At 41.4% G+C, this 12,140-nt stretch overlaps 1 protein-coding gene across 1 annotated transcript in view; it reads right to left on the bottom strand.

The window, feature by feature from the left end:
* The window catches only part of LOC139051003 (importin-4-like), a 113,796-nt gene that overhangs the window by 81,079 nt on the left and 20,577 nt on the right, over positions 1-12,140 (bottom strand). The window contains exons 6-9 of the mRNA XM_070527983.1: positions 7,566-7,702; positions 7,435-7,477; positions 4,018-4,083; positions 3,402-3,503 (exon numbers count right to left, since the gene is read on the bottom strand). Coding sequence (XP_070384084.1) covers positions 3,402-3,503; positions 4,018-4,083; positions 7,435-7,477; positions 7,566-7,702 — 348 coding nt within the window. The remainder of the gene's footprint in view (positions 1-3,401; positions 3,504-4,017; positions 4,084-7,434; positions 7,478-7,565; positions 7,703-12,140) is intronic.

Below are 12,140 nucleotides of genomic sequence, written 5' to 3' on the forward strand. Positions count from 1 at the left end.
TATCGCTATCAACAGACCAAAGCATTTCATCCTAGGTGCCGTTTATGGCATTCGAAATCCCGCACTTTTTAAAGGCCTTGTTGACCATGGCAGACGGGATCGTACACCATGCATCTTTCATCCATCCAGCAAAGTCCTGCAGCGAGGCACGCTTCATTTTATTGGCGGGCGTGAATTTGTGGCAACCACTGACAAGCCATTCGGTGTAGAGCGCCCGAATTCTATCTTTCACTGGTTTGTTCAAACAAACATCGAGCGGCTGGAGCTGTGATGTCATGCCACCGTGTATCACGACAAGGTCCGTGTTGCATGCAGCCAGCTCGTCCTTGATGCGCTGGTCAAGGTGGCACCCGAACGCATCAAGCACAAGCATCCCACGCAGACCCAAACTGCTGCCAGGTCTCTTCCGCCAAACATTGTCAATCCAGTCAGCGACTAAGTCCGTGGTCATCCAACCTTTTTCATTTGCATGCACAATCACACCACTCGGAAACATGTTTCCTTTCGGGAGGGTCTTCCGTCTGAAGATAAGATACGGGGGCAGCTTGTGCCCATCCTCAGTGCAACAAAGCATTGCGGTGACTCTAGTTTTTTCGTGGCCGGAAGACAAAATGCGCACTTGCTTGCCCCCTTCTTTTCAAAGGTTGTGGTGGCAGGCATGTAAAAGTAGAGCGGCATCTGATTGGCATTTCTAATCTGTCCGAAGTGGTAGTCGTTTCTATGGCGCAACTTCAATACGTACCGCTGAAAACTGTGCAATTTCTCTTCATATTCTTTGGGCAATTTTTGGCATATTCCTGTCCGCCTTCAAAGAGAAAAGCCTTTTCTTTTCATAAAATTTGATAGCTAGCACCTGCTCGCTTTGAAGTCACTCCGCATTAGCCCTTTCTGTAGGGCTAACTGCATTGCCCGTACTTTGAGCAGATCGGTCATCACAGGCCGCAGTGCCGCTCGCTGCTCTTGCATGTATTCTGCGAGCTGCTCTTCTATTTTGCCAGAGTTGCCTTGCTTCAGTCCACTGGAACCCTTCCTTGTTACTTTGCTGGCGAAAATATTCTCCTTCTGTTTGCGCCAGTCCTGCACCCAAGTTTCGGGAACTCCGAACGCCCGTGATGCGGCCCGATTTCCGTCCGTCTCCACGCACATGATAACTTTCCTTTTAAATGCGGCATCATGGTGGACTCGGCGTGTCTTTGCAGTCGGCGCTTCCATGCTGATTGAATAAATGCAGTAAACGGGAAGACAGGCACTAGACTAAGTTACACCAGCACCTGCTAACACGTACAGCATGGAGGCATGCACATAGAGGAAGCTACAGCAGCTAGGCTAGACGCGCGCATGAGGCAGCCATTTTTCGAATGCTCATGGTGATATGGTAATGTGGATTTAGGGTCATACTCGATTCTAATGTGCATGCAAATTTTGGACCTGTTTTATCCGGAAAAACGTGCATGTTAGATTCGACTAAATACGGTATTGATTCCATTCAACTAAGACAGGCATATTGCCAAACACTAACAATGCAAGTCTATCATTAAAGGGACACTAAAGCAAAACAATAAATCAGTTTAGACTAAAAGGGCATTGTTTGAGAACCCTGCAGGCAGTCATTTCAAAAGAATAGTTTGATTATTAGATGAGAAAATGAAGGTCCAAGTATCAGTACTTGAATTTCGCGCCGAAACCCCAGCGCCGGTACGTCAGCGTGACGTCAGGGATTCCAAAGTATGTTTTCGCATTTGGGCCGCGTTCGCTGAATAAAGGTTCCCAAAACTTGACATGTTGAATATTTGGTTCCTTTCGAACACAATGTAGTCAATCTGTACCGCTATATATAATTAGTAGGCCCTAAAAGATGCCATCAGAATCCATGACGTCACAGCCCCCAGGTGCGGGAACTCAAGTAGGCGTCGCCACCCGTATTTCGTTCTTGCGCTTTTTCTGGCTTACTAAACGTCTTATCGTTGTAAGAGTGGTGTTTTTGGTGTTGTAGAATGGTAATTTACTGATGCAGAAGAAATCATTTTTCACTTTAGTGTCCCTTTAAGTGTTGGCCAAAGAAATTTAGCCAGAAAGTCTGTACTCAAAGGCGAATCTTGGCATGAAAAAAATATCTTATGGTATGCTGCCCATAGGCAACATTTGTCCGTAAAGGGTTAAAGGGACACTGACAAAAATACTAAAACTAAAATCACAGTGCATGTGTTTTAAAATTCCTCGTTATTTTTGCGCAGATACTGAAGACTGAACATCTCTTTTTCAATTTCACGGCTCAATTCATGGCACCGATGAAGTAACTGTGACATCATGGATTTCGTAACAGTTTCACTCATTTGCGTCCTTTTGAGCTAAAAAGTACGTAAGTGTTGGCAAGTTAAGTCTTTACTACAGCAATGGAATCTGTTATTATTAGTGCACAACGAACTAGTTTAAGCCAGATGTTGCAAAATCTAAGACACCTCTGGTGCTGGTAAGTGAGATGGTGACTTCACCACCAGTACTTCATTTTTGCACTGTTTTGGTTGAACAAAGCCAGAAGACACAAAAAGTACCATGGACATCCGAAAAAAAAAAAAAACCACAAGTCCCCCATCGAAATAACGACGTCTGGTTGACTTCCTACTCAGCAAGGTACGAAAAATGCACCATCGTGGACACGATTGCGATGTGGAATCCAAATGCAAAATATTTTATGTAGATTTGCATCAAGAGACGGCATGTGAAATGGCTGTGCGTCTGCTTCCAGGGTAGCACCGAAATTTGCCACAGGGTAGCACCAAAAAACAAGTGATCAATGACAACCAGACCGAGTCATACACCAGGACTCGACAACTGACTAATGCCCCAATGACATCTAAAAAAAGGCGTAGCCAGGGCATCTATAGAACATCTTTCAGTGTTTCACTTGGGAGCTTTTCAGGATCATTTTGGTACATCCTAAGGATGTCCCCAACGTCCCAATAGGGATATCCATTAGACATCCCTTGGAAGCCTGTATGTTGCCTGGGTTAAAACATTGCTCAGGGTGCACACTACTAATGCAGTATAATAATATACTTCTGTTAATGCTCATGTGAGGTGCCATATGCACCTGTACGACTATTCTTTTATCAGCAGATCAGCATGCAGCCTGCTTTACTGCAGGCTGCGTGCATATCTGGCAGTGAAGTTAAATATCTGTACTGTTAACAGTAAATTTTCACATTATGCCCTGCTCTATGATAAGATAATGAACTGAACTATTTTAATACAGTATTGAAGAGGTAATTGTAGGCATGAGTACTGCGTACATTTCCATTTCGGGCGATAAAAAGTAAACAGGCATGCAATAATTTACAAGGTAAGAACAAGAACGAATGTGAATGCTATACTAGAAACTACCCTCTTGTAGAAGGACGTACCTCCAGGCACAGCTTGATCAGTGGCCTAATATGAGGCAGAAGGATGGCAATCTCAGAGTCAATCAGTTCATCAAAAAGCTCCAATGCTTCTACTGCCTTGTCCTGGTTTCATAACGAGAAATGCAAAAATCACACTTTACCTCACATTTAAGGAAAACTAGGAAGACAATTTGCAAGGGTTGAGTTTCAGCCTTGTTTGTGTGACATATTTTCTAGTTAATAGCACAAAAACTCCGTAGCACTCCGCAAACTCTGCAAACTCCGCAAACTCTGTGTGTCTTGACTTCTGTCTAATTTGCCTCAAGTTTCTGTGCAAAGAACTAGAAAATAGGTAGACAATGTTTTGCTTTCAACCTATAGAGAAAAGTCAACTTTCCATGCAAGACTATCACAGGCAATGAATGTTATAGCGCATGACACGGAAGTGCTAACAGATTAAAGTAAACAGTGCTAGAAAAGTAAAAGATTTTACATGAACAAAGATAGTGAACAATGCAAAAAACTGTCAGACCATGGAAAGCTGTAGCCACAAGGGCAGTTTAGATAACTTTTGTGCACGCTGCATTTTTACCTTTAAGTACCATGGCTTATCCATCTACAAGTATTTCATACTCACCTCACTTGAACTTGCTAGTCTTCGGATAACTTCCATGACACAGGGGATTAGCACTTGGAAACAGTTCTGTAGGGGAATGAAAAAGCAGAACTAAAATGCACTGACAGTGAATATTAATTTAAACTCGGAACAACAACAGCAACAGCAGCAACAATAATAATATGTACCATAATAATTATATAAACACACATATACACCCAATTATGTTCAGGTGGGTACATGTATGACCAGAACCACTCTGATATAATAAACATATTTTAATATATGTATATATTAATGTGTGGTTAGTTTGGAGGCACCACCTTCCAGTGGCACCTATCTACAAAGCTGTCAGAATATCACATGTAGGTGCCTTTTGACTATTCATGGCTAATAAGTTTCCTCTTATCCTCCATCCTTTTGACAGCTATTGTCTACTGCACTGTTCTACATGAAGACAAAAAGTTTGACTTACTTCTTAGAGCAAATTTGTGCAAAATTTTACGCATAATACCAGGTTTTCTAAGGATATTGGCATGACAAAGTTGCTTTTAACTTGTACTTTGACCCAAACATTTTTTGGGGGTTCTCATTAGGAGTGAAATAGGTGTTCGCCATGTGTGCAACACCTGCTATATTTGCAACCATGAACAGGTTACAGAGGACCTGCACAGAAGGTCATAATAAAGTAACCCTTGGCAATCATGGTCAAACAGCCTAAACCATGGCATTAAACATAGCTTATAGCTACTTCTAGTCTCCAGCGACAACAATAGGCATATTTATAAAAGGAGAGTGCTGTAATACTGAAGATTACTTTCTGTGCGAAATTTGACATGCAGGGTTTGTACAGAACACTTCACTAAAAATTCAAGGTCAATTCAAGAATTTCAAGGATTAAAAATTAATTAAATTATGGGGTTTTACGTGCCAAAACCACTTTCTGATTATGAGGCACGCCGTAGTGGAGGACTCCGGAAATTTCGACCACCTGGGGTTCTTTAACGTGCACCTAAATCTAAGCACACGGGTGTTTTCGCATTTCGCCCCCATCGAAATGCGGCCGCCGTGGCCGGGATTCGATCCCGTGACCTCGTGCTCAGCAGCCTAACACCATAGCCACTGAGGATTTCAAGGATGCCAAAGGCTAAGGGGGGGAGGGGGAGGTGGGAACAAACCTTATTCGTGCACATATACCAAAAATATTGAAATATCCTTCTTAGCTGCCCTTTCTTGCAGCTAAGAAGGACCAACTCTACAGCTATGCAGCTGCAGAGTTGGTCACAGGCTTTCAACTCTTAAGGCCACTTTGCTAAGTTGGCTTTCCCATTGTAATGATATCAATCGCTTCCTGGCATGATGGTTCAAAGTGTATAACTTAAACCAAAGATATTCATCATGTTAATAATAAATGGTAGAAATTTATTTTTCGCCAGGCATTTTTAGAGCCTAGGGCCCAAAAGTGGAGCCATGATGGCTGCAGTGTGAACCAACTAGCAAAACAACAAAATGGTAGCATGACTTGGTCACATGATCTGGATTTGTCTAGCTCCACAATGGCAATGGTGATTCTGACAAGCCTGTCATTGATGGCTGTGGACATGCCACATAGAGCAATTGTTTAGCGACACCTTCAAAAGAAAATTTATTTAGGATTGTTTTTGGATAGACAGCATTCATGCCATAGCCCCTATACAATGTTTGTTACTTTGAACGTTCCAAATGTCGCCCTAAACCCCAGTTTTCAAGGAGCAGATTTATTTTCAATGAGTTTTAAGGGCTTTTGTATGAGGGCGAGTCAAATGAAAGTGAGCCAATGCGAATATATGACAAACAGGGTACTTTATTTAAAAGTAGTCTCCATGAGCATTTAGACATTTGTCCCACTGACTAATGAGTCGCACAATTCCTGTCTCATAAAACTCCTTGGGTTGCTGCTCCAAAAAGTCTATAACTGACTCTTTCACATCATCGTCTGACACGAATCTGGTTCACTTGAGCTGTTTTTTCAATTGCTCCAAAATGTGGAAGTCGCAAGGCGACAGGTCTGGGCTGTATGGTGAATGTTGCGGCATTTCCCATTTGAACTTAAAGGTTTGTGTTAACCACATCAACAACGTGGGGACAGGCATTGTTGTGGAACAAGATGACCCCATTCGTCAACTTTCCACATCATTTGTTCTTGATTGTGACACGTAGCCGATCCGGCGTTTCGCAATATTGGAAGCGGTTGATAGTAGCCTTTCCAGGTTTAGCAAATTTGATCATTAATGGCCCCAGATGATCGACAAAAAAGTCAAAGAAACCTTTCTGGCGGAAATGACGGCCTTTGCTTTCTTTGGGGGAAGGTGAATTCGAATGTTTCCACTGTAAGCTTTGCCGTCGTGTTTCAGGCTGGAGTAGAGGCACCATGATTCGTCCCCGGTCACAATTGCAGACAAGAAGTCGTCACCCTCATTGTGATACTGGATCAGATGAGTCAAGGCAGCACCGAACCTCTCAGCCTTCTGGCGGTGGTTCAAAATCTTGGGCATCCATTGCGCACACAAGAGTCGATAACCAAGATGTTCATGAATTATGGTGTGAACCGAACTGTGACTGATGTTCGCATGCTCTGCCAATTCATCAATGCTTATCCTCCGTTCTTGTAAATTGTGTTGGGGGTGATTGCACGGTGGCTTTGGCCCGGTCTTGGATCGTCTTTGCAACTTTCACGTCTTTCTTTGAACCGTTTGCTCCAACGTTTCACAGTGGCCAATGAAATGCAATGTTCAACGTACACGGAAGCCATATGGCGACTAATTTCTTTTTGGGAAATACCTTCAGCTATCAAAAACCTCACGACACCACGCTGTTCAACTTTTGAAGCATACATTATGTCAGGCAACCATGTTCAACACAGTGTATGAGAGCATCAAAGAACCTTTATTATCACACCTGCATGTCACTTTTGTAAATGAGAGATGCCTGTGTGCTATGTGTATGCCTCGCAGATAATGAACTGAACTATTATTGCACGGGGTGGGTCGGCTCACTTTCATTTGGACTCACCCTCGTATATATCATTTTCTGATTGCAAGGGTCTTCAAGGAGGTGCACAAAACCCGAACATGCGATTAGCATGCAGGGCCGAGATGAAAAGATGATAGGAAGCACTGCCATTCTTACAGATACATTGAAGTTGATGTATTGTGAAGAGCAAACCTAACAGATACCTTGAAGTTCCCTTCAAGGTACTTATTAGATTTGCTCTTCACAATACATCAAACCAGCTACCTGCATTCAGTTCAAAACAGAAGTGCTTGGGTAAGGATTATGTGAAACTTCAGACAAAGCAATTATTCTAATTTAAATAAGCATACTTGCATTTTAAACAACAAGCAAACACAAGCTAAAGAAGAGGTAAAGCACCAAGTTAAACAGACTAGTGATACTCACAGCATCATCAGTGCCAATGGAGCTCACTAATGCCGTCATAGACCTAGCAAAAGAGAAATAGCCAAATATAAAAATTAAGCTGGTGCAGGTATGCAAAGCTGGAATAACCCAAAAAGTAAGTGCCAACTTACTTGATCACATAGAAACAGATCTGGTCATCACCACAGCTTTGGAAGCAATCACCAAACAATTTGAAAAGTGGCTTAAAGTGATTTGAGAATACTTCTGGTGCCACAGAAGAAATGACACTAGCCATGTGGAAGCCCAGCTGTGGTAAAAAGAAAGATGATCATGTCATAAAATGCAACACTCAATTACAAACACTGTAACATAGTGTAGGATTAATGAGAGAGACTAGGCTGACAATTATATTTTTTCCTTATGAACTGTGCTTACGTCTCTAAATAAAAAGACACGGTTTTCTCGTATGTGCGTGCATGTGGCACATGCACTTTTAAATTCTTTCAATTTATGGATGAACACGGTGACGACCCTGCCCCTTCTTAACTGTCACAAATTTTCGAGAAAATTAGAACTTCAATTTAACCAAATACACTCAAACCTCAGTATAACAAAGTAGCACTTGCAACTTTGTCAAATCAAAACTTCTATGTTAAAAAAAAAAAGTTCATAGAGCAGTCTTAGAGGATAGCATCACCTCAAGAACCATTTTTTAAGAAAATCATACAACACACTCCAGTAATAGCTGCAGAATCAAAAGCACTGGCATGTGTGATGGGATTACACTGTGAGAAAAGCTTCAACACGAACTGTGCATAGTGCTAAGATTTGCCATAAGACAGCGCTATTTGTACACATGTATCCGCAGCAGCGCAACACAGCAATGCAATTTAAATTGTGGGGTCTTAAGTGCTAAAACCAATATCTGATTATGAGTCATACTGCAGTCAGAGACTCATGATCAGTTTTGACTACCTGAGTTTCTTCAGCATGCACACAACACACAGTACACAGGTGTTTTTGCATTCTGCCCCCATCGGAATGCAGCCGCCATGACCAGGATCAATCCTGCTACCTCGTGCTCAGCAGCACAACGCCATAGCCGCTGAGCTACCATGATGGCTACACCAATACTAAGTCATCATTTTGTTTGTTTACAAAGGTATTATGAATGCAATCACCATAATGTCATTCGCAACAACAATGAGGACAACATGGTGTGATGACACGAAGACGCGAGTTCCTTTCATCATCACTGAAGTGCTGGTAAGCTCACCACCACCTGGAGTTTTCGTGTTCTGATTGGCCATTGATGTGTTTGGGATTATATCCACAAGCATGAATGATGTGTGCACAGTGTGGTTTTCATATTTACATGAAAGACTTCCTTTTTTGCTTGGCGATCAGCATTTCTCACCATACAATGCCAATATTTGTACAAAGAAGGTTCTATACCAAATAACAAATTCTGATTTAGGCAATGTTTTCTTATCTTTTGCTTGACATAAAATTTTCAGGCACATGCATGTGATTTGTATAGACAGACTTCATTAAAACAAAACTGCAAAACAAGATTGCTTTGTTAAATTCCAAAAAGATGACACATGCCTTTCAATGGAATGAAGATTAGTAGTATATGAAAAAAGTTTGTTATATCCCAGATTTTGTTAAACTGAAATACATTTAGTAATATTCGAGTGCACCAATTTTAATGGTTTTAGAACTCGTATGGGAACATCTGGTATCCTTCGGAGATAAGTTTTAGCAGGTATCCAGGCGATGCTACAGGGGGTGGAGCATCTGCACAAATATCAAACACCAAGTAGTCTAGAGCAGTACGATAAGGTGGTAACACTTTCAGCTTTATTATTACTGCCTGTGATGTCACAGCTGAGAGAGAGAGAGAGAGGCCTGTTCCACATTCTAACACAAGTAAAACAAAAGACAATTTATTACACTACATCCTCCTGATTTGCCCTGTTCTGAGTCAAGAAAAACTTAATATGTTTAAGAGCCCTTCCATTTCTGCAGTTGTGTTTCCATACTGGAAGGTTTTAGCTTGTATATATATACATATTACCCTTCACGAAATACTGGGTTACCGGAGATGTGGTCGGTATGCTGATAGAAACATGCTGTAATGCTAGTCCAACCAGAACGCGTTAGAAATGTTGTTGTACTACATTAATGCCCTTGTCAACGAAAAATACTAATAAGAAAGGATTGCATACTAATGACTGCGTCAGTTACAATGCTTTACACCAGCAGCTAACTAGAATATGGTTGATCACTGCAATAATAGTTTTAAGCTCTACACCACAAGATGGTGCCACCAACGTGGCTGGTGATGTCTGCCTCCAGTAGCCATAATTCCATGAGGGGCAATGCATATACGAACAAGCTAAAACTCTCTGCTGACACACACAACTTGGCTTGAGGATACTCAAAATCATAATGCAATCAAGCAGAGATACTTTATTCTGCAAACTTAATGACTGAAAAGAGATAACCATTAGAGCATCTAAAGCGGCCGTTATCTGTCAGTCAGTCAGTTGTCCAAAAGCATCTAAAGCGGGCAAATTTGGTATATTAATTTACAGCTTATGTGGCTTTGTTACAACGTTTACAAGAGTTTTGCAAAAGTCCTATTCACAAATTAGTAATACATTTTACAGGGGCGTATAATATACCAATTTTGTCTGCTTTAGATGAACTATTTAATGCAGTTTTCAGAATAGTGATATTGTTTTTCATTGCTAAGCTACAGAGTTGTAAACTTGGTAGTTTTGTTTTTAGAAAATTTGCAATTTTCATTTTTCCACAATGTTTCTTAAAACATTGACAGCCTGAATAAAAAATATGCTTCCACAGCTGCTACATTTTAACCTTTTCTCTTAAATGTAACAAACCTAATCAATTTCAGTACAGTGGTCGGCGAGAAAAACAATGTCTCCTTTCCCATGCATTTATATAGGACGCCCCGAGCTAAAGTTTCCTCTTAAAGGGAATGAGGGGCCCTCACAGTGAAGGCCTCGAATTAGGCATCCTTGATGCCAAGAAATGGCGTACGAGGGTTTATTTGACAGCTGTCTACCCTTAATTTCATGTACTAGGTGATGCATGGGTTTGAAAGTATTATCCTCATCTTCTGCCATGGCCATGAGTGGCACTAACGTCCACAGAGCTAATCGCGTACATATACACCAATAGCCAAGAAAGTGCATAACAGCATGGCTGCCACAGTAGCTCAATGCTATGCCATCACATGTCTAATGAGGAATGTGTGGATTTAGCTCCCACTCGTGACAAGTTGACTTTTCGTCCACTTTCATTTCCCCTTTTCCTCATTATTTCTACACTTCAATTAGAAGGAACAGTTCATTTCCCTTATGCCTTCCCTGGTTTCATTTGGGTGCAACTAGCATACATCTTTTTAACTTGGGAATTGTTGCGATTTTGGGAAAGTGGCGCTATCTAGCATCTGGCCACAGCGGTGCTTGGCGTTGTGAGAAAAGCCCTTTGCCAAGCTGCAAAATGAACATTTTTTCGCATTTTCTTGCATGATGGTTGCGTTGTCTAAAGCGTTAACTGAACTGCATATCACACTGCCTATGGCTAGATCTATCATGAAAATGCTGTCACCTGGTAGGATATCCGCTCTGCTATGCAATTTTCTGCCAAGTAGCATCCCGCGGTTGCTTAGCTTTAAAAAGTAATATATTATTAAATGTCCAGATTGCTGAAAAGCTGACGTTTCGTTACTGTGACATAAGAAAACAAGGATTCCCCATACACGTGTACATTTCAATATATATTTGTTTCTGGCATGTGCTCTCTTTCGTGGAATAAATAAATGCTCCATTTAGCAGAAGCTAGTAAGCAGAGTGCTAGCTTGTTAATTATTTACATTCTGCAAGCATGCAGTAATGAGTTTGTTGTTGGTGCTCTCCTGACTTGTTCAAGGCCAGAGTGAGAAAAATTTTAACGAAGCTAGAGCGCTTTTCATGGCAAAGCAAGCCGACTACAGGTTCACAACTGCTCCCTCCCCTTCACCAACACGCACACGTACGCATGCACATACACACACAAAGAAAAAAAGAGATAGAGAGAAAAAAGAAAGAGGCAAATAAAAAACAAGCTGTCAAAATAGGCTTTAAGACTGTGACTGAAAATGGGTATGTGCATTTTTTACACTATGGGACAGCAGTATGACACAACCACTGTGAGCCTTCTCATTCAATCTTGTTAGTGATGTGACACTGTCACAGTAGTTATAGAATTCAGCGATTGAACGAATGGTGCTTCAACATATGGCTATCTAAGATAGATGACGACCTATGCAGGCATTCAGAAAACGTAGCTCCATTAATATGTGCCCAAAGTGAAAACATCCTATTTTCGAATGCATCATGTTATGTTAAGAGCCCTCCATTCTCGCATCACACATTCTGTAGGCATAAATACTTTTCTGTTCGGAATGGCGATCCAAAGGCACCACTGAGCTCCTTAATAGGGAAATGATTCAATTCTTAAACCACCAAGGATGGTTGTGAAACCTGCAAGCTTTATCTCCCAGTTTTTTTACACTTTTAATAGTTGCTTGAGAAGTCCACAACGGCACAGTGGTTTCCTATGGACCTTGAACAACCCCACTTAGCAAAATAAGTGCTGAAGATGAGCTAGAGCGGCTTTGAAATACTACATGTGCGGCTGAGACAAGGTAATGCAAGCACGTTGATGCTGGA

The sequence above is a fragment of the Dermacentor albipictus genome, chromosome 1, assembly GCF_038994185.2.
Source record: "Dermacentor albipictus isolate Rhodes 1998 colony chromosome 1, USDA_Dalb.pri_finalv2, whole genome shotgun sequence".
NCBI lineage: Eukaryota > Metazoa > Arthropoda > Arachnida > Ixodida > Ixodidae > Dermacentor > Dermacentor albipictus.